Source organism: Hermetia illucens, chromosome 1, assembly GCF_905115235.1.
Source record: "Hermetia illucens chromosome 1, iHerIll2.2.curated.20191125, whole genome shotgun sequence".
Lineage (NCBI taxonomy): Eukaryota > Metazoa > Arthropoda > Insecta > Diptera > Stratiomyidae > Hermetia > Hermetia illucens.
The window spans coordinates 20145777-20167948 of record NC_051849.1 but is presented as its reverse complement, the minus strand read 5'-3'; the positions used below and the strand labels follow the sequence as shown (position 1 = coordinate 20167948).

Here is a 22172-nt window from a genome sequence, read left to right as displayed (position 1 = left end):
GATGACAATGTGCTGATTTGTTGACTACAATAGTGTTCTGCAGTTGGGAATTAAAATCAATAAAATTTGTTATTGTTTGTTGCAGATATTTGCATTTGAGATACAATTTAGGATCAGGCGAGGCGGATGTTCAGTTTAATGCGACGAAAGTCAGTGATGGACTGTGGCATCGAGTGAGAGCAACAAGGTGAGTAGTTTCTATTTCATTGAATCAGACGTTTTGCAGTTTAAGTCCGATAAAGGAAGTGATCCTCGTATACCTGAGAAGATAACTAGTGCAATAACCTGTGTTCCTTTGGCTCTTCCTTCCCATGAGCCCTCAACATTCGCTGTTCTTCAAAAGTTACAGCTGAAAGGCGTGGCAATACATGAATACAACCATCAATCCATCTCTCAGAAGCAAGTAAACTAGTTGGGTTGCCATGGATTTCGACAGTTAGTTTCACTGGGAAACACCATTTGATTGTATCAGAAAGGCCAAGCCCAGCTTCCTGATTGACACGGGCGCTTATGTTCCAGTACTCCAAGGACCCAAGGCTCTTGCCACGAAGCCCCACCGGAGGTTATCCGGTACTATGGGGACCAGGATGAGCATGTGTTCTACGAGAATTCGTAGAAGATGTACTCTCAGCCCGGTTATTTGATGTTAGCCCCCTTGTGGGAGTTTCATGGCTGTTGTGCCCATACTGCGGGCAGAGATCCTCGTGGGCTGCACAGTACCGCTGTGCCAGTCAGCCTGTGTCCAATGTAAATCAGTACGGTGCCAGTCACGACGTGGCTCTGTTTGTAATCTCCAAGTCAATATGTTCTCTAAGAGGACCGCGGGATTATGCCTACACTGCAGGTACTCACGTTAAGACCCCAGAATCTTCAGCTGCTCAACATTTTGTTTAAAGATTGAGCTGGGTTGTCTCCCACTTTTTGAAACCTTACTTTCACTTAACGACGGAGCGAGTCAATTGGGGAGCAACTGCCTCTCACTTCTTCTCTATCTTTAAGCAGAATTTTCTTCGAGATGCTTAAGCGTTTGCAAATATATATATATATATAGTTAAAAAAGCCCACGGACCCTCTTCCCGCCCAACCGGACCGAGGAGCGACCAACCTAAGGATGGGCTGAAGGCAACATCCAAAGGCCCGCATCACAGCGATGATGCGTTTTAACGCAAAGTGTGTGCGACCATGCGAAAATGTATTACTACATCCCGATTGTCGCAAACACTTCAGCCAATGACGCGGAGGTTCTACACTACACAGACATGGATCTTATATTGAAGACAGTGCGGATCAAGACTGACACCCATTAGGTCAGATTGTTACCGGACAGGACTCTTCGGACTATAGCACAGGTTGCAAGGATAACCGCTTTTTGCATCTCCATGTATAGTCCAGCCCTAAGATCGAGCGTTTTCAGCGCTTTATGTAAGTTCTGCGGGACTAATCCCGTCGCTGAAATTACTACTGGGACTACTTCGATCTTTTGTAGTCTCCAAGTCTGCTTCATATCATCTACCAAGGGGCCGTAGTTCCGGATTTTTTCGTGCTGTTTTTCAACAGTGTTCCGGTCCAACGGTACGGCTACATCGATTATAAAGCACGCTCGTTCTTCCTTCAGAAGCAGAACTAGATCGGGTCGATAGTAATTAATACTGTGATTGGTGGCAAAATTGTAATCCCACAGTAGTTTGACTCGATCATTTTCCAAAATTCTCTGCGGAGTAAGGATGGTAGGTTGCCACTAAGTTGTACTTCAACGCAAGGTTTTGATGGAGAATATTGCAGACGGAGTTATGACGATTGGTGTACTCGGTACCGCTCAACATCCTGCACGCAGAAGTTATGTGCTGGATGGTCTCCTCTTCACAGTTGCATAACCTACAACTGGAGTTGGTGATTGAGGAGTCGTGAAGAATGTACCGTCTATAATTTTTTGTTGGGAGCGAAGCATCCTGAATTGAAGTTAGGAATGCTTCGGTCTCATAGAAAAGTACACCATTTGTCAACCATTTGTTGGAGGCTTCGATGTCAATGCCTGACAACAACAAATTTTTTATATGACCTCCGTGAATGGGTTTCTCTTTCCACATGTCGATCTTCTGTTGGACTGAAGTAACATTCGACATGGGATCCCATTCTCTGCTTCTCAAGTTCAAAGGAGATAATTTATTATCTGCCATGACGGTAGCCTGATGTATTTGGCTAGAGGATTGTTTCTCATAGAAAAACTCACGAAGAGAATGCACTTGATTGTAGTGCAACGTTTTTAAATCAAGTACCCCCCTTCCTCCCTGATGACGTGGGATAGTGATCCTCAATTTTTCGGCAGCTCTATTGTGCATGTTGTTGTTTGCAAGAACTACCCTTACCCGTCTATTGACAGATTCTAAATCAGTATTACTCCACTGTATCACACCGAAAGTGTATAGAAGGACGGGAATGGCGAAAGTGTTGATTGCCATGATTTTATTTTTCCCGTACAGCTCAGTTTTAAGGACAAGATCCAGACGCCGCTCAAATTCCCCCAGCAACTTAGATTTAATTATTGCTACATCAGGTGTTGTTGCTTGCAATATGCCGAGGTATTTGTAGACGTCGTCCGAATCCATGCCCTCAATTCGGATGTTATTTTGGCTGTATCCTTCGTTGTCGGTGTGTTTTCCCCGAACAATTGTTTTTATGCGACATTTCTCCAAACCCAACTGCATGCCGATATCCCTGCTGAACTGGATGGTGATGTCCAGCAAGGAGCGAAGTTGGTTCTCGTCTTTGGCATACAATTTGGTGTCGTCAATGTACATTAAATGGCTTAATGTACATTTCGACAATATGCCATGCTTGACTTGGAACCCGTATTTGCTTTCATGCAAAAGATGGGATAGCGGATTCAAAGCCAAACAAAACCACAGTGGGCTTAGAGAGTCGCCTTGGAAAATGCCACGCCTGATTGGTATCTCTCCTGATGTTTGCGAAGATACCGATAGCTTCGTGCTCCAATTCTTCATTACTGTTCTCAGTAGAAGAACAACATTCGGGTTGATTTTATACAAGCGTAACACTTGTAGTAACCACGAATGTGATATGGAGTCAAAGGCTGATTTATAATCGATGTAGGCTGTCGAGATGTTTCGTTTTTGGTGGACAGCCTGCTTTACAGCTACCGTATCGATTATAAGCTGTTCTTTGCAGCCTCGGGAGCCTTTTGCGCATCCTTTTTGCTCCTCAGCTATCAATTTATGAACATCAAGATGTTTTGAGATGTTCGCGCACAGAACTGAAGTGAAGACCTTGTAGATGGTAGGAAGACAAGTAATTGGTCGACATTTTGAAGGGCAAGAGACACCCTGTTCCTTGGGGATGAGGAAAGTTATCCCCTTGGTGAAAAATGGTGGAACTAAATCAGGATCGGCAATCATCTGATTAAATTGATTTGCCAATATCCTGTGAGTGCTCTTGAACCGCTTCAGCCAGAAGTTGTGAACTTTGTCAACTCCTGGCGCCTTCCAGTTACCTGCCTTGTCAAGGACTGCTTTAACGTCGACTTCAGTTACGTCAGGCATGGTCATTTCGGGGAGGGCCTCGCATGAACGCATAAGGTGTGGGAGCCACGCTGCTTCTAAATTGCAACGACTGGATTCGCTCCAAACACTTCTCCAGAAGTCTTCTGCCTGATCCAGATTGAGGTTACTTTCCCTACCTGAGTTGATGAGATTTTTGTAGAATCCTCGTTGGTTCTGGAAGAACAAGGTGTTGTCTGTCCTTCGCTGAAAGCTTTTCTGATACCTACGGATGCGATTGGAGCATACCGCAAGTTTCTGCTTCAGCACCTCGAGGATTTCTTCGATTGGCATATCAGTGGACAGATGGTAGTTTCCAATGATGTTCGCAACGCATCTGTGCACTCTTGGTGATGGATTTCCAAGGAGTGCTTGCGTTACACGACCAATCTCCTTTCTCAACTTTTCGACTCTTTTGTTGAGTCGAAACACCCAGAACGGTAAAGTCCTTCTGCGCATACCTCTGTTATTCGCTCTAAGATGTTGGTTATGGAGACGTATAACCGTGGCAGCTGCAACGTAGATCAGGCTGTGAACCTCTGTAGCAGTAATCTCGCTAGCCAAACGATCAGCCAAAATTCTGTCAACGGCAGCAATGATGTTAGTAGTTGCCGAAGTAAACTTCAGTTTTGGGATCCTTGGCCTAGCGTCTGGGAGAATCTCAGCATACTCTGTGAATGCGACCTGGAATGCGGTCAAAGCCTCATTATAAATTGGGTCGACATCCCCAGTTACTAAGCTTCTCCTGACTACTGGATTCATGGAGTGTCTTACAGGTGGAGTACTTGTGTTACTCCTTTGACTAGTCCGGTAATTTGATGACTCCAGCCCGAGCTCAAGTGAAACCTCTTGGAAGATTTGTTGCCTAGTTGGTAAGGCAACTCGGTTGTTATTCACGATCACTCGGTACTGGTTGACGACGTTCTGTTCCGGAACATGACTTAGCTCCGGAAATCGGGTTATGAACGCGTCATGTAGTCGATGTCTGTACCCTGATGGATTCCGTTCCAAATCCGTGACACGGTAATAGGCGCGGACGATAAATTCGTTGAGTTGGTTCGTCCAAACCATACGACGCCTAGGTCTCCCGTCCCTGGTGGTTGACGGCATAACCGCCAAAACATCCAAGGGCGAAGAGCCGCTCTGATGTTGTTGAACGACCCTTAACCGTGTTGGGTACTGTCTTCGTGTCCCTGGGGTCCCATTTAAAGAATTTAAACCAAAGTCCCCAATTTTATTCCCACGAGTAATGGGGAACCAGTCAGCCCTGCAACAGAGCCCCAATGTTGCAATGCCCCATGGTTACCTCCAAAGGTAGGGAAGGTATTTGGAGGGGAGCCGCTGAAATACAGTGTAACGTCACTGCAATTCATCCGATAGGCGCGTCGATCCCTTCACCCCGGATTACGGATTTGTTAAGGAGGTTTACTCCCCCTGAACGGGAAGAATCGGTAAGGGAGGACGAACACAAAGGGAAACGTTCTGCTTGTCCGCGGCTACTTATTTACAAGATTAACTTGCGATATCCGTAGCTGACCCGGTGGGTCATGTCATTATCCGCAACCCATGACACGCGCCTGGTCGCATGCAGCTCTGCGTTTGCAACTCAGGTGAGGATAAACCTGGTACGCCATATATATATATAGTTCAAAAAGCCCACGGACCCTCTTCCCGCCCAACCGGACCGAGGGGCGACCAACCTAAGGATGGGCTGAAGGCAACATCCAAAGGCCCGCATCACAGCGATGATGCGTTTTAACGCAAAGTGTGTGCGACCATGCGAAAATGTATTGCTACATCCCGATTGTCGCAAACACTTCAGCCAATGACGCGGAGGTCCTACACTACAGAGACATGGATCTTATATTGAAGACAGTGCGGATCAAGACTGAAACCCATTAGGTCAGATTGTTACCGGACAGGACTCTTCGGACTATAGCACAGGTTGCAAGGATAACTGCTTTTTGCATCTCCATGTATAGTCCAGCCCTAAGATCGAGCGTTTTCAGCGCTTTATGTAAGTTCTGCGGGACTAATCCCGTCGCTGAAATTATTACTGGGACTACTTGGATCTTTTGTAGTCTCCAAGTCTGCTTCATATCATCTGCCAAGGGGCCGTAGTTCCGGATTTTTTCGTGCTGTTTTTCAACAGTGTTCCGGTCCAACGGTACGGCTACATCGATTATGAAGCACGCTCGTTCTTCCTTCAGAAGCAGAACTAGATCGGGTCTGTTATGATTTACACTGTGGTCGGTGGCAATAGTGTGATCCCACAGTAGTTTGACCCGATCATTTTCCAAGATTCTCTGCGGAGTATACTTATAGTAAGGATGGTAGGTTGCCACTAAGTTATACTTCAACGCAAGGTTTTGATGGAGAATCTTGCAGACGGAGTTATGACGATTGGTGTACTCGGTACCGCTCAACATCCTGCACGCAGATGTTATGTGCTGGATGGTCTCCTCTTCACAGTTGCATAACCTACAACTGGAGTTGGTGATTGAGGAGTCGTGAAGAATGTACCGTTTATAATTTTTTGTTGGGAGCGAAGCATCCTGGATTGAAGTTAGGAATGCTTCGGTCTCATAGAAAAGTACACCATTTGTCAACCATTTGTTGGAGGCTTCGATGTCAATGCCTGACAACAACAAATTTTTTATATGACCTCCGTGAATGGGTTTCTCTTTCCACATGTCGATCTTCTGTTGGACTGAAGTAACATTCGACATGGGATCCCATTCTCTGCTTCTCAAGTTCAAAGGAGATAATTTATTATCTGCCATGACGGTAGCCTGATGTATTTGGCTAGAGGATTGTTTCTCATAGAAAAACTCACGAAGAGAATGCACTTGATTGTAGTGCATCGTTTTTAAATCAAGTATCCCCCTTCCTCCCTGATGACGTGGGATAGTGATCCTCAATTTTTCGGCAGCTCTATTGTGCATGTTGTTGTTTGCAAGAACTACCCTTACCCGTCTATTGACAGATTCTAAATCAGTATTACTCCACTGTATCACACCGAAAGTGTATAGAAGGACGGGAATGGCAAAGGTGTTGATTGCCATGATTTTATTTTTCCCGTACAGCTCAGTTTTAAGGACAAGATCCAGACGCCGCTCAAATTCCCCCAGCAACTTAGATTTAATTATTGCCACAGCAGGTGTTGTTGCTTGCAATATGCCGAGGTATTTGTAGACGTCGTCCGAATCCATGCCCTCAATTCGGATGTTATTTTGGCTGTATCCTTCGTTGTCGGTGTGTTTTCCCCGAACAATTGTTTTTATGCGACATTTCTCCAAACCCAACTGCATGCCGATATCCCTGCTGAACTGGATGGTGATGTCCAGCAAGGAGCGAAGTTGGTTCTCGTCTTTGGCATACAATTTGATGTCGTCAATGTACATTAAATGGCTTAATGTACATTTCGACAATATGCCATGCTTGACTTGGAACCCGTATTTGCTTTCATGCAAAAGATGGGATAGCGGATTCAAAGCCAAACAAAACCACAGTGGGCTTAGAGAGTCGCCTTGGAAAATGCCACGCCTGATTGGTATCTCTCCTGATGTTTGCGAAGATACCGATAGCTTCGTGCTCCAATTCTTCATTACTGTTCTCAGAAGAAGAACAACATTCCGGTTGATTTTATACAAGCGTAACACTTGTAGTAACCACGAATGTGATATGGAGTCAAAGGCTGATTTATAATCGATGTAGGCTGTCGAGATGTTTCGTTTTTGGTGGACAGCCTGCTTTACAGCTACCGTATCGATTATAAGCTGTTCTTTGCAGCCTCGGGAGCCTTTTGCGCATCCTTTTTGCTCCTCAGCTATCAATTTATGAACATCAAGATGTTTTGAGATGTTCGCGCACAGAACTGAAGTGAAGACCTTGTAGATGGTAGGAAGACAAGTAATTGGTCGACATTTTGAAGGGCAAGAGACACCCTGTTCCTTGGGGATGAGGAAAGTTATCCCCTTGGTGAAAAATGGTGGAACTAAATCAGGATCGGCAATCATCTGATTAAATTGATTTGCCAATATCCTGTGAGTGCTCTTGAACCGCTTGAGCCAGAAGTTGTGAATCTTGTCAACTCCTGGCGCCTTCCAGTTACCTGCCTTGTCAAGGACTGCTTTAACGTCGACTTCAGTTACGTCAGGCATGGTCATTTCGGGGAGGGCCTCGCATGAACGCATAAGGTGTGGGAGCCACGCTGCTTCTAAATTGCAACGACTGGATTCGCTCCAAACACTTCTCCAGAAGTCTTCTGCCTGATCCAGATTGAGGTTACTGTCCCTACCTGAGTTGATGAGATTTTTGTAGAATCCTCGTTGGTTCTGGAAGAACAAGGTGTTGTCTGTCCTTCGCTGAAAGCTTTTCTGATACCTACGGATGCGATTGGAGCATACCGCAAGTTTCTGCTTCAGCACCTCGAGGATTTCTTCGATTGGCATATCATTGGACAGATGGTAGTTTCCAATGATGTTCGCAACGCATCTGTGCACTCTTGGTGATGGATTTCCAAGGAGTGCTTGCGTCACACGACCAATCTCCTTTCTCAACTTTTCGACTCTTTTGTTGAGTCGAAACACCCAGAACGGTAAAGTCCTTCTGCGCATACCTCTGTTATTCGCTCTAAGATGTTGGTTATGGAGACGAATAACCGTGGCAGCTGCAACGTAGATCAGGCTGTGAACCTCTGTAGCAGTAATCTCGCTAGCCAAACGATCAGCCAAAATTCTGTCAACGGCAGAAATGATGTTAGTAGTTGCCGAAGTAAACTTCAGTTTTGGGATCCTTGGCCTAGCGTCTGGGAGAATCTCAGCATACTCTGTGAATGCGACCTGGAATGCGGTCAAAGCCTCATTATAAATTGGGTCGACATCCCCAGTTACTAAGCTTCTTCTGACTACTGGATTCATGGAGTGCCTTACAGGTGGAGTACTTGTGTTACTCCTTGGACTAGTCCGGTAATTTGATGACTCCAGCCCGAGCTCAAGTGAAACCTCTTGGAAGATTTGTTGCCTAGTTGGTAAGGCAACTCGGTTGTTATTCACAATCACTCGGTACTGGTTGACGACGTTCTGTTCCGGAACATGACTTAGCTCCGGAAATCGGGTTATGAACGCGTCATGTAGTCGATGTCTGTACCCTGATGGATTCCGTTCCAAATCCGTGACACGGTAATAGGCGCGGACGATAAATTCGTTGAGTTGGTTCGTCCAAACCATACGACGCCTAGGTCTCCCGTCCCTGGTGGTTGACGGCATAACCGCCAAAACATCCAAGGGCGAAGAGCCGCTCTGATGTTGTTGAACGACCCTTAACCGTGTTGGGTACTGTCTTCGTGTCCCTGGGGTCCCATTTAAAGAATTTAAACCAAAGTCCCCAATTTTATTCCCACGAGTAATGGGGAACCAGTCAGCCCTGCAACAGAGCCCCAATGTTGCAATGCCCCATGGTTACCTCCAAAGGTAGGGAAGGTATTTGGAGGGGAGCCACTGAAATACAGTGTAACGTCACTGCAATTCATCCGATAGGCGCGTCGATCCCTTCACCCCGGATTACGGATTTGTTAAGGAGGTTTACTCCCCCGGAACGGGAAGAATCGGTAAGGGAGGACGAACACAAAGGGAAACGTTCTGCTTGTCCGCGGCTACTTATTTACAAGATTAACTTGCGATATTCGTAGCTGACCCGGTGGGTCATGTCATTATCCGCAACCCATGACACGCGCCTGGTCGCATGCAGCTCTGCGTTTGCAACTCAGGTGAGGATAAACCTGGTACGCCAGGTGGCGACCGTGACATATATATATATATATATATATATATATATATATATATATATAATAGTGTAGGACCTCCGCGTCATTGGCTGAAGTGTTTGCGACAATCGAGATGTAGCAATACATTTTCGCATGGTCGCACACACTTTGCGTTAAAACGCATCATCGCTGTGATGCGGGCCTTTGGATGTTGCCTTCAGCCCATCCTTAGGTTGGTCGCCCCTCGGTCCGGTTGGGCGGGAAGAGGGTCCGTGGGCTTTTTGAATAATAGAATAACAGAGTCAACCCAGGTATAAAAATGCGCGCAAACAAAAGAAGGGTCCAAGCGGTTGCAGCTGTGGGTCAACTTGAAAGGTTGGACTCCGAGGCGCTCTAGGAAACTCGTTATAACTCCCGAAATATTTCGAATTTCTGTCTGAAATTTTCACAGTATATTCTCAAGACATTGCACTTTCAAATTAAGCAAAAAAAAAATTTTCGATTTTTTGAACTCAAGTCACCAGACTACCACCTTCAGTCCAACAAAAGATCGACATGTGGAAAGCGAAACCCATTCACGGAGGTCATATCAAAAATTTGTTGTTGTCAGACATTGACATCGAAGCCTCCAACAAATGGTTGACTAGTGGTGTACCTTTCAATGAGACCGAGCATTCCTAACTTCAATTCAGGATGCTTCGCTCCCAACAGAAAATTACAAACGGTACATCCTTCATGGCTCATCAATCAACAACTCCAGTTGTAAGTTATGCAACTGTGAAGAGAAGACCATCCAGCACATAACATCTGCGTGTAGGATGTTGAGCAGTACCGAGTACACCAACGGTCATAACTTCGTCTGCAATATTCTCCATCAAAACCTTGCGTTGAAGTATAACTTAGTGGCAACTTACTATAAGTATGATAGGTAGGTAAGTATCAGTGGCCGCTCTGAGGAGCCCAATTAGCGCTTTGGTGCGCCGTTACGATGCCACAGACTCCTGAGACCATGACTGTTGTTATGGAAGCAGGGAGGCAGAATCCAGCCAGCTCGGATCTTCAGAGCCAGCCCGTAGCATTCATGAAAGATAGCAGCTCTCGCACCCTGCAACTAGAAATCTCTCTGAGGTCCCCAAAGAATGGTTTCCCCAGTGCCCGCAGCCTGACTCTAGCTAGAGCTGGGCACTCGCATAAAAAGTGCATGAGGGTTTCCCTTCCTTCTCCGCAGCTTCGGCAATGCGAATTGTAGGGTATGCCGAGCCTAGCAGCATGGTCCCCTATGGGCCCCGTGCAGACCGCAGTAATCTTGAATGCATTTGCGCGCGTCGGGCACAGGAGCCCTCGTGATCGGACTATGTTTATAACACATTCTCCTTGACTTGGCACAGCTCGTAAGCCTTCGCCAGCTATAAGTATACTACGCAGAGAATCTTGGAAAATGATCGAGTCAAACTACTGTGGGATTACAATTTTGCCACCAACCATAGTATTAATCACAATCGACCCGATCTAGTTCTGCTTCTCAAGGGAGAACGAGCGTGCTTCATAATCGATGTAGCCGTACCGTTGGACCGGAACACTGTTGAAAAACAGCAAGAAAAATCGGGAACGACGGCCCTTTGGCGGACGATATGAAGCAGACTTGGAGACTAAAAAAGATCAAGTAGTCGCATGGTAATTTCAGCGACGGAATTAGTCGCTGAAAACGCTCGATCTTAGGGTTGGACTATACATGGAGTTGCAAAAAGCGATTATCCTTGCAACCTGTGCTATAGTCCGAAGAGTCCTATCCGGTAACAATCTGACCTAGTGGGCTTTAGTCTTGATTCGTACTGTCTTCCATTTAAGATCCATATCTCTGTAGTATAGAACTACCGCGTCATTGCATGATCGCACACACTTTGCGTTAAAACGCATCATCCCTGTGATGCGGTCCTTTGGATGTTGCCTTCAGCCCATCCTTAGGTTGGGCGAGAAGAGAGTCCGTGGGGTTTTTTAACTATATATATATGTGGCAGATTTTTTTAATTTTTATTTTAATTGTAATGAAACTAAGTCATAGTCTCTATTGTTTGAGATCTTAATATATTAATATTTTGTTTTACTTACACTTAATGGCGGGCCGCACTAGTTTGAGAAACAAATTGTTACTTCTGTCAAGTGCACAGACTATTCTTTTCTCTTCTTAGTAAATGATTACATCACTTTTTAAGAAGAGTAATGTTTCAAAGTACAAAGTAATATCACAATCACCAGCGTATATGTGATGTTATGTAATCAGTATCACACCCCATTATCGGCAGCGATAATACCAAATATTACTTATCACTGAGATGGCATTTGCCTGCATTTTTACACTATAGCGTGGAATATAGGGCAGCATCCAGTAAGAATGAATGAATGAACCTCTCACCTAAGAAAAGAAGGCAATAGTCCTATGTACAACGGCGATGTTTAGTGATGTCTTGTAATGTGATATCACATCGCCACAGTCATCACTAAACATTACTTATCAGAAGAGTAATACCATCGTCACATCTCAAGTGGGTGATGACGTAGCGATGTCATGTTGCAATGTCATGTGATGTTGTAATGTTTGGCGATGTAATAGTAATGTGATAATACACTGTAAGGTGGTATCACTTTTATAATTTACCCATATTTCTTCAGCAGGCATATAAAATTATTATTATTTTCTTTATTGATTCCCCGGATATATTTTAATATAATAAGGTAATTTATTAATAATTTATTTCAAATATTTTCCAGAAAACTCCAAGAAGGCTCCTTAGAGGTAGATGGTCGTAAATCAGTAGTTGAACGTTCACCAGGAAAATTAGCACAACTTAACACAGATACAGGCCTTTATGTTGGTAAGTATCCTTTAATCGAGAATTTTATTTTGCATTTAAGAATATTTTGACACATGTCAAGAAATGCATCAACAAACCACCTCATCGATTTCATATAGTTTTCTAAGATACAATTTAGATTATAGACAAACAATTTCAAGTTGATATTTAGATTCAATTTCCTTTGAATGAAACTACATAATTCACCAAATACAAAGCCTCTGTAATATCTTTCCTAAATATTTATAGCAAACAGTCTAATCCTTAAACTTTCAAGCCATACTTGGCAGAACAATAGCAATTCCTAACACTAACATTAATTTCAACGTCTTACACCCCAGACCTTCCATTATTCACATGACTGGATTCCTTTCTACATCTTCATGAATTACTTCGCTACCCGTAGCAAACTTCTAATCCTTTGATAGTTTTGATAGGGATTTCAATAGTTTCATTTCTAATGAGTTTAATCAAATACGCATATTCCTATATCAGATGGGGCCCTTCACTTGCCCTTTCCTAGCATACTCCCATCGTAGCATCATATCCTGTACGAAAAATTTTCTGTAAAAATAAATCTTTTTCTAAACATAATTTGAGATTTTGAAAGTATTTAATTGGAAAAGTTTTACCGGTACAGGATATGGATATGTCAGAGTGTGTAACATGCAATTCAATTCAATATTCTCGTCACAAAATTCGAAAAACTTCCGGAATTACTAGAAAGTGGTAAATTGAAAAAGGGATTAATTTTGGGGCGGAAAATTCATTGTATTGCTGGTTGGTCTTTAGAGGAGGGAAAGGTTTAGCAATACCCAATTTGGTAATAGGGAAAGTGGCAATTGATTTCCAAACAAACCGAAAACTGATTGGTGAATATTCAACCTTTATCAAGGATTTTTTATTTTGTAGCGCAAGAATGCATCCCATTGAAAGTTATTCTCGCAAATTCGCCATATTAAAACAAATTAGGGATAACAATTATTATACATGAAGGATAGAATAATAGACCTAAATATTGAGAACTTTGCAAAATTCCAGACTTGAAGTTGTTGTATATAAACAGTAACTTAGATTAAAGATCGTCCGTCCTGTCGTTCTCTATGGTTCTGAGTGTTGGCCGACTATAAAAGTCAATGAACTGTGTCTTGCGGTAATGGAGACGAAGATGTTGCGTTGGACGAGTGGCGTGACCCGTTTTGAAATCCGAAATGAGGATATCGCCGATCGATATGGTTTTGTACCGATCGTGGAAAGATTGCGAGGGTGGCGTATTCGATGGTCACGTAATTCGCCCTAACGAAAATTCACTTGCCAAGTCAAACAGGACCAAATCAAAGTTTGTTTTCGTTATTGGCTGCATCCTGAAATCCTTCCCCCAATCGCTTTTAACATTCTTATCTCCTTCGGTGAAAAGTACTTTAGCTCTCCCCAGGTCTTTCCGAAAAGCTTGCAATTTTCTAGTTCGACCATTCTGGGATAATATATTCCTTTGAAAGGCATAGCCTGTGCTGAAGCTGCGCCCTTTCCTAAAGTCCTGCCGGTACTTTCGCCTTCTCGTTGACAGATCTGCTAGCACCCGCCCCGTATAATGGCAGATCGCGTTTCGACTTTGAACTGCTCCGAGATTCTACTTCGATATAGCGCGATTTCACCAATAAGAGGTGACACTTCAAGGGAAATGATAGAATTCTGAACGTGCTGAAGTACTTCTTCGAGCTTCTATCTCCCCCGTCTTTGTCGAAGCTCAAGTGCATCATGTTCGTCGCTACTCGTTGGGACAATAACAGCGTAGTCAATCAGACCTTATAGCTACTTTTCGGGTCCTAATCTACAACTTGACTTAAACCACTTAAGATTGCGACCCAATGCTAACTCTTTCTTAGTGAAAACTAAAATAACGGCTATATTGCACACAAAAAAAGGCAAGAAATAAACAATTCGACTTCCTCTTGAGCCTTGAGTCATCCCAGCCGCAATGCACTATCTAAACTATAAAAAATACCGACGGATTGTATTTTAGTTTGACACCTAACAGTCGTTGTGTCTTCATAGTGCACTGACTGGCTTTTCTATAATAGTTGAACCGAGAAAAGGATCCTCAAAATTAAAATTGATTTTTGACAATTTTCATTGCCCCTAAAAGGATTTAATATCATGCGGTTTTATCTAGCGCAGATGCAACTCAAAAAACACTACCCCATCTCTGTCCTGGAACCAGCATGTTGGAAGCTCGGCCAAACCGTCCGTTATTTTTTCGGAACTTGGGTGCTTTGTCCAAACCTTGAAGTCCATGGGCCACATCAGTTTTTCACCAAATGTGCCATCATCAAGTGAATGCATACTCAGAGCTCAGTCAATTCAAAAATAGACAAGTTTATTCATTTGGGACCTTATATTAATCAAACGTTGACAGCTCAATTTTTAAGACCCATGTTGACTAGTGATGTATCAAAAATTCTACGTCCGCAATTAGGAAGTGCCGTCATAATATGACTAGGACAAAGTTCTTTGTTGTTGTTTTCCAAAAAAACCTCGGATATTCGTATACCGCATCACGACAGAACTCGCGGGTTGACACAGATCTTTCGATGACCCTGTGAGGGACTTTAACTACCGACGTCTCTAGCAGTAGCGTGCTAGACTCGTCTTGATCGTTTACGCCATTTTTTTTGGTCATGCGACTGATATGGGTAGAGTCAATGTGTTGTTTCGATTGGCTTTTCGTTCGACTTCCAATTGACTTCAACGCCTAAACCAATTTTTGCGAGTGGGTTCTCATCAGCACGAATTGCATGACGTGACCATCAAAGAAGTCGGTCTTCCAATTTTTCCAAAATCGATGCAACCCCATATCGATCGCGAATGTCCTCGCTTCGGATGTGATCATGGCATATTACGTCACTGGTAAAACGTAACATCATTGACTTCATTACCACGAGGCAGCATTCATTGCTTTTGGTAGCCAGCATTCGAAACCATAGAGGACGATACCTCGAACAGCAATGCGGTAAATTTTGGATTTGACATCACTAGTGCCCGTTTCATTGGGATCAGTCGTCAAAACTTCTGATTTGTTCAAATTTAGCCTCAGATAATACGACATGAAACGATCATTCCTCTTTTTGAAAAGTTCCAGAATATCAGCTATGGATTCGGACTGTTACTATAAACAAAGTGAAATGATCTTTGTGATCATCATCATCAACGACGCAACAACCGATATCCGGTTATCTTAATAAAGAACTCCAGACATCCCGCTTTCTCACCGAGGTCCACCAATACGGTACTCTTAAAAGCTGTCTGGCCTACGGCCTACGCCATCGCTTCATCTCAGGCAAGGTCTGGCTCGTCTTCTTTGCCATCGATGCGGCCAAATGTGACTCCTGCAATCGGTGCAGGACTGCTACTTCCACACATTCATAAATTAAATCGTGGAATCTGAGACCCTTCTCAGTGAGTGGAAAAAGTTGATGATTAACTTAAAACAAGCTATTATATTTTGCGTTCTGGCGTTTCCTGCATCACCCTTAACACCATTTTGGAGCTGTGTCCTGAGTTCAAATTTCCGCTTCATTTGCTCTTCATCAATTTCGAACAGCATCAATTTCTCTTTCTTCTTTTTCTTCAGGCCTTTTCCGAAAAACCAACATTTACTATCAGAGCCACATATAATATAACGTAAAACAGCACATACTGCCGCAAGCGCAGCCTATTCCTTTCTGTTATCATTGATTTTGTCCATGCTGTCTTATCCGGAGGTGGGGGAGGGTTTCAATGGATCATGACAGTTTTCCTCAAACACCTCAATTTCGCTAATGACATCCCTTCCGTGCCGTTCCTCTATGTAGTATTATAAGGGAATAGCACATGAAAAGTGACCTCTGTACTGTGCAACCTTGAACGCAGAACTGGGTCGTCGTACGGGCCAGGTGCCATGTTAATTAGTAGGCAGAAGCGGCAGTGGATTGGTCGCGTCTCTCTACTTGTGCAAGGCGTTTACATTATACGTTTCTGCCAAGAGCATCAGCCCATATCCTCGCGGCGTAAAGCAGAACAGGCTACCCTATGCTTATTGGTAGTCGTCACCTGCTAGATGTAAGTTCTTCATTAGCCAACTCACGGCCCACCGCAGCTTTGTCCGCTGCTACTTTGATTTGCTCGAAAAAGCTCAACTTCGATTCGAACGTCAATCCAAGATACTTAACTGTTGCTTTGACTCGATTATCGATTCGCCGATGGCAAGGTCTAAATCTCCTTTTAGTGAGGATCGGCTTTTACATCGGCTCCGTCATTCATCTGATTACTCGGCACATCAATATGTGAAGCCTGTTTTACGCCTATTTAACAGTGCATCTAGCAACAACTGCCACAAAATCATTCGCATAGGCAACCTGGCGCGACTCTTCTGTTATATCGAGTCTTAGCAGACTATCCTATGAAGCATTGCAGAGGCCCGCCCTAGGATGGATGCCTGCATTACCGCCGATGTAATCCCCATCCTTAACTTCATCCTTCTAGCATCTCATCCAGCAGGGAGCGATTTCTCAGATTGTCCCTCAATATCCGTAAGAGATACAGTGTTTCTACAGACCCCTAGAATACCAGCTTTAACTGAGTCCCCGCCAATCTCCGTCAACCTCTTCGACTAGGCCCTGCCGCAGCGAGTTTCCCTTTTTTTTATCACACTATGGAGTACCCTTATAACTGTAGTCCTTCCCGGTCGTTTAGACGTTGTATCAAACGGCGAAGTTTATGGCACTCCTTCTAGAACTTCGCAATTTTCACCGTATGGCCAATATATAAAAGGTTTGCCACGTCTCGGTGCCCTTTAGACTTCTGCAGACTCTCAATATCAGGTTCATAGCTGGCAGCGCCATCACCATCAGGAGTGCCTTCCAGCGCGGCTCCGCCTGCTCCGAGAGCTAAAATTTTCCGGTATTCACCTTCGCGACCTTCCACGCACAACAAGAGTGGCGGACTGATGACCTTGATTTGGCGTTGACCAATTCGAACGCGGTGTATTGATAGTCGCTTACCGAGAAGACTTCTAAAACTCGCCACCCGTCCACCAGCAACACCAATCATTCAAACGCGTAGGTTATGGCTTGGTGTTTAAAACTGCGAGCCCAGTTCTCGCCGCCATTTCTTCGTTTCCTTCACCCAGATAAGAGATAAGTCAGCACCAGCCAGGATCCGCTCCTCCGTGCCCAAGATAGCGGGGGCCATCAAACCTGCGTCGAAAGTTCGAAAACCGAATCCAGACAAAGCCATCCCTTCGGCCCTAAGGCGAGCACCGCCCATAACCCAGATGACAGCAGTAGATTATAAGTCGGGATACCATACCGATACAGCTCACAGATGAGCACTAGATCAACTTTTATTTCCGCAGCAAACTACGCTAATAACTCATAACTGATTGCATGTTATGTCGTAGGTGCGGATCATGTTACCCGCATTCTAGCTATTCTGCCCTAACGACTGGACACCGCCCAGATGAATGGACACCGTCCCGAGCAGTATGTATAATGCTCTCATCACGTTCCTGCAGAAAATGCAACCCTCCTTTTAGCTGCATATATGTTATTTATAATCTACCTGGCCGCATCTGCCCCCCGTCAGGCCCCCAAATGTAAGCATCTGTAACACTGAGCTATGACAGCACGAATTCGTATCCTACATATTATCCCAATCAATTTTGATCTTCTCGCTGTTAAGAAGTTTCCTCGGGTATTGCTCGGCATTTTCCACCATGACGAATTTTTGTCCACGGGAATTCGCAGATTTGATACCAATCCAGGCATTAGTTACCTCTAGATATTCACGCTTAATGGTCTCTTCCACTTCAGTTTTTCTGTCTGTCGGCTTAATAATCAATGCTGGCGGAGTAGTCTTTCTTCGTTGTCGCCCTAACTTTAGGCAGATGGTTTTCTAACAGCATGATGTATTTTTGTCTCTTGTCCTATTTCACCTTCTTCTTTTCTGCCCTGGAGACTACCTGGGTGAAGTTCCTTCAAATGGAGCATCGCCTTTTTCTCAGTTTGCTCTGCAACGGACTATCTGGGCGCCGTTTGACACTTGAAGTGTTCTCCGGTGAGGAGCAGTTGCTTCTGCCTCTCCTGTTTGGCCTCCGTGTCGGCCAGTAGAAGAAAATGCAGTAGTTCCGTCAGCTCCATTAAATCGTTGTTCATGCCTTTCCTATGGCTTTTCTGGAGGAACGTTGCAGACCGTATATGCTTCACAACAGCAACGCATTTCCTAACAAGTCTTTCCCCTTCGGTTTCCACAAGGACAATCAATTACGCTTCCACTCAGCTTATTTTCTGCCCAGTTTCATCGGTTTGCTCTGTTCTCTTTCCGGAACAGCAGCAATGCATGTTACTAAGGTTACCATCCCCGTTCCGAGTGTCACATGACTGCTAATTTTCTTCTTTATTTGGTTGTGCGCATCCCGGTGTCTCGTCGTGTGTTTTAACCCTTGCTGCCTTCTACGCTGGACACTACGGTGGGCGACGCATTTTCGTCCTGCGAAGAAAGCAGCCTACTTTTTCACCATCGCCAATATCTCCTCAGTTTTTTTTATCTCCATGCTAACTTTACTACCGCGTCGTATTAAGCCTCTACTGCGGTTTCTTGAGGCCTGACCTAGGCCTAGCTGAACCTGGAACTCACGGTGTGTATCGTATGTATCGATCATTAGTGGTTCACTGTTCACTAAGGAACTTTCTCGAGACCACTACCAAGGAAGCAAATATAATGCCAACTGGGAGCCAGAACTCCTTGTTCGGGCACCGCTAGGATTCTCATGGGTCATAAAAATCAATATCTTCACAGCCCATCTAGTTGTCCGTGGTGGTAACAATAGCATGACAGTTTAAATAATTTGGCAGAAGGGGAAGAGGGAAAGGGCTACTGTTGTAAAGGAATTTTGCTAAGGGTCATCCGTGATTAAGGTATAGAATAAAGAAACTAGAAATGGAGTAATGGAAAAGAAAATGTTTAAGTCAAAACCAAATTTTCAACGATTTGGATAGGCGCAAAAAAGGCGTCAAAATATATAGGAAAATCTTACCATGCTTTTTCTATTCACAATCTAGGGTCCGAAATAAGTTAGTTCCTTTATCTTTATTCCATTTCTGAAAAACTATCTTTCTATTTGCAGGTGGCATGCCCAATGTAATGTACTTCACACGACAGCGATACTTCTCCGGAATCGTTGGATGCATATCAGAAATAATCCTGGCCGGTGAGGTTCAGCTAACCCTGGATCCAGCAACACTGGGAACAGCACACAATGTTGAAGTTGGAATTCTTTGAAATTCAATTAGAACACAAACTCCCTAACATTAGTACAATATTTCCTTATTTCAAATGTTTTGTAAAAAATACGAGATTTATATTTCTCTACTAGCACCGTTCTTTTCTATCGTTTGTTTTTACTTTACCTAGAATTTGTAGAAATTGAAAATTTAAAGAAAATGCAGAAAAAAAGTCACTGAAGCGTTATAAAAAAAAATGACAAAATACTGTTCGGTTTTCTCTCTATTGTGATCAATCCGAAGCAAAACAAAGCATTAATGTAATATCACTACGCTACTATATAGATTCTGTTTTATATTAAATTTTATATAAAATCAAAGTAAAGCAAAATAACTATCAACCTTCCGCGAAGATAGCAACTTAGCGTATGCTAGTCCGTTTAGTACGTTTGAACGATTTCGAAACAAGTTTCTATCAGAAGGACACCGACGACAAGATAACACGACAATGGGAGAGCTACCTTAAATTATCACCTAAATATCAAAATCAACTAAAGATCGGGCTGCAAAGGAACAATATGTATAGAACGACAATTTTGTACGAAACATATAAATCAAAATAATTTTTAAAATGATAACTAATAAAACACTGAATAAAACTATAAAAAAAAACTAAAAGGACACTTAAAAAAAATTAACAATTAAGAATAGGATCTTATGCAAATGTTGGAAGTAAGGAAGGATACTAGGACGATGAACGTTTGAACGTTTTGTTGCTGAGAATGAATGTAAGAGAGAAGTATTCATAACTCTACCACCTAGAAAGATGAAGTAATTTCTGTTGTAGACTAAGTGAATATCAAATTAATTTAACGTCAATTTAGGTATACCTACAAAGAAGAGATGCAAGATATTGTGAAGAAACACGTTTTTACACAGAGACAGAAACACATTCAATTCTACAGTGAATATATACGAGTATTTGAAAAAATAGGAAAATAGTCAATTTCTAATGTTTTTAAAAAACGCCATCTGGCACTAAATTTATCATAAATTCTCCTACCTTCATCCTTCAGCTTCATTTGGATGTTTTTTTTCAACCCTGAGGCCCAAATGGCACGGAATATTTAGAGCAATAAGCTAGGATGCTCGTTTTCTGTGATTATTTGTATATCACCACATAGGAAGTATTTACGATGCGCTTAATGAAATGTCACTTAGTGCAAGAACTTGCGTATACCATTTACGATTGTCATCACAGCTAGCCGGATGAATAACGCCATCTTTTTATGATTAATTACTAAACATGCGTCACTTGAACCCAAAACGTCATTCAAAACCAGTCCTCTGAGGAAGAAAGGTGTAATCGCGAGATTCTAGTGGCAAGTGTAGTGAAGTGTAGTGTAGTGAGCGACATAAACCGCCATTTTTAAATAAACCGACGCCAACTCCCATAAACGATCCACAAGGCAAGTAGGATATCTCGCTTGGTCCGGTAATTTTTATACTAAATAATGATAGACGATTCCCCTCCCAACCGATCTTGCTCCCGCAGACCATATCTCCCCCGACACCTGAAACACCGCAGCCCCTCAATATTTTAGAAAACAGCAGATTCTCTGCAAGACTAGTCTCAAGAAGACAAAATAAACGAACCACACAAGGAGGCTAAACCTGAATCCCCTTATTCTTTTGAGAGAAATCGTTTCGAAGATGTGTGCCCCTTCAACCTCCCCAAAGAGGAAAATAAGAAGCAATTCCTGCAACTCCTACAAACAGCGAATAGAGCTGTACAACAGGCCGATAACGCGTCTCAAATAACTTCCCCAAAAAAGTTAATCCCCCTATACAACGCTGCGCACTCGTACTTGGAGTACGTTGCCATTGTACAAAATTAAAATGGCAATTTTCTGGATGATGTACACAAGGCAAGGGTGAACATCTGCTTCAAAAATGCATATGAAGCAAATAACTCCATTCTCCATCCTTCATTCCCCTAAACAGCACCGCCAAAGTTGGTGTGATACGAGACATTCTCCTCGACTCACCCTGACTGACCTCCCAACAGTCCGATTTGGAAGAATCTCTTGGTATAACTCGGAAACCCCTGCAGTGTCTACCCAGGCAAGAACTGTGAAAATAGCTTTTCAAAGTACAACCATACCCTCCCAAATCAAACTAGGCTATTGTATACGGAAAGTTGAATATTGCGCAAAACAATACACAAATTGTGCCAGATTAGGGCACACAAAGAAATGGTGCAAATCTCTCCAACGGTGCCTTCAATCTGATTCCTCCCCAGCCTGCACTCCAGCCTGCAACGCAGCGCTGTGTATCCTCTGCAACAACAGTGATCACACGGCACTCCGCGGCGACTGCCCTAAAAAGGCAACCCAAAAATACATCATTAAAACTATGGCACTCACTAACACTTCCAGGAAGCAAGCCACCAAAAAATTTCTATTATCAATCAACAGATTTGAACTTCTTAGTTTGCTACCAGAGGATAACACCAACTTCCCTGTGATCGACCCAAAAGTAAAAAAACCCAAATTCAATAACCCAACCATCCTTGCTAACGAAGTTTTAACAAAAAATTTCACATATTCCCAAGCCACCAAAACTAGTGTGGCAGCCCCTAAACCAAATCCCCCCGGAAGTCCAAAATATCCTTCCTCTACCTCCCCCACCATCAAATGCATCAAACAACAAGGACCAAAAATCGACCCCAAAGCCGGCT

The 22172-nt window shown here is 43.4% G+C and overlaps 1 protein-coding gene across 1 annotated transcript in view; it reads left to right on the top strand.

The window, feature by feature from the left end:
- Positions 1 to 20983, top strand: part of LOC119646408 (pikachurin) — a 590540-nt gene extending 569557 nt beyond the window's left edge. Inside the window, exons 15-17 of the mRNA XM_038046853.1 lie at positions 86 to 187; positions 12091 to 12194; positions 19336 to 20983. Of these exons, the coding sequence (XP_037902781.1) occupies positions 86 to 187; positions 12091 to 12194; positions 19336 to 19490 (361 nt within the window). The 3' untranslated portion in view covers positions 19491 to 20983. The remainder of the gene's footprint in view (positions 1 to 85; positions 188 to 12090; positions 12195 to 19335) is intronic.
- The last annotated feature ends 1189 nt before the right edge of the window (positions 20984 to 22172 follow it).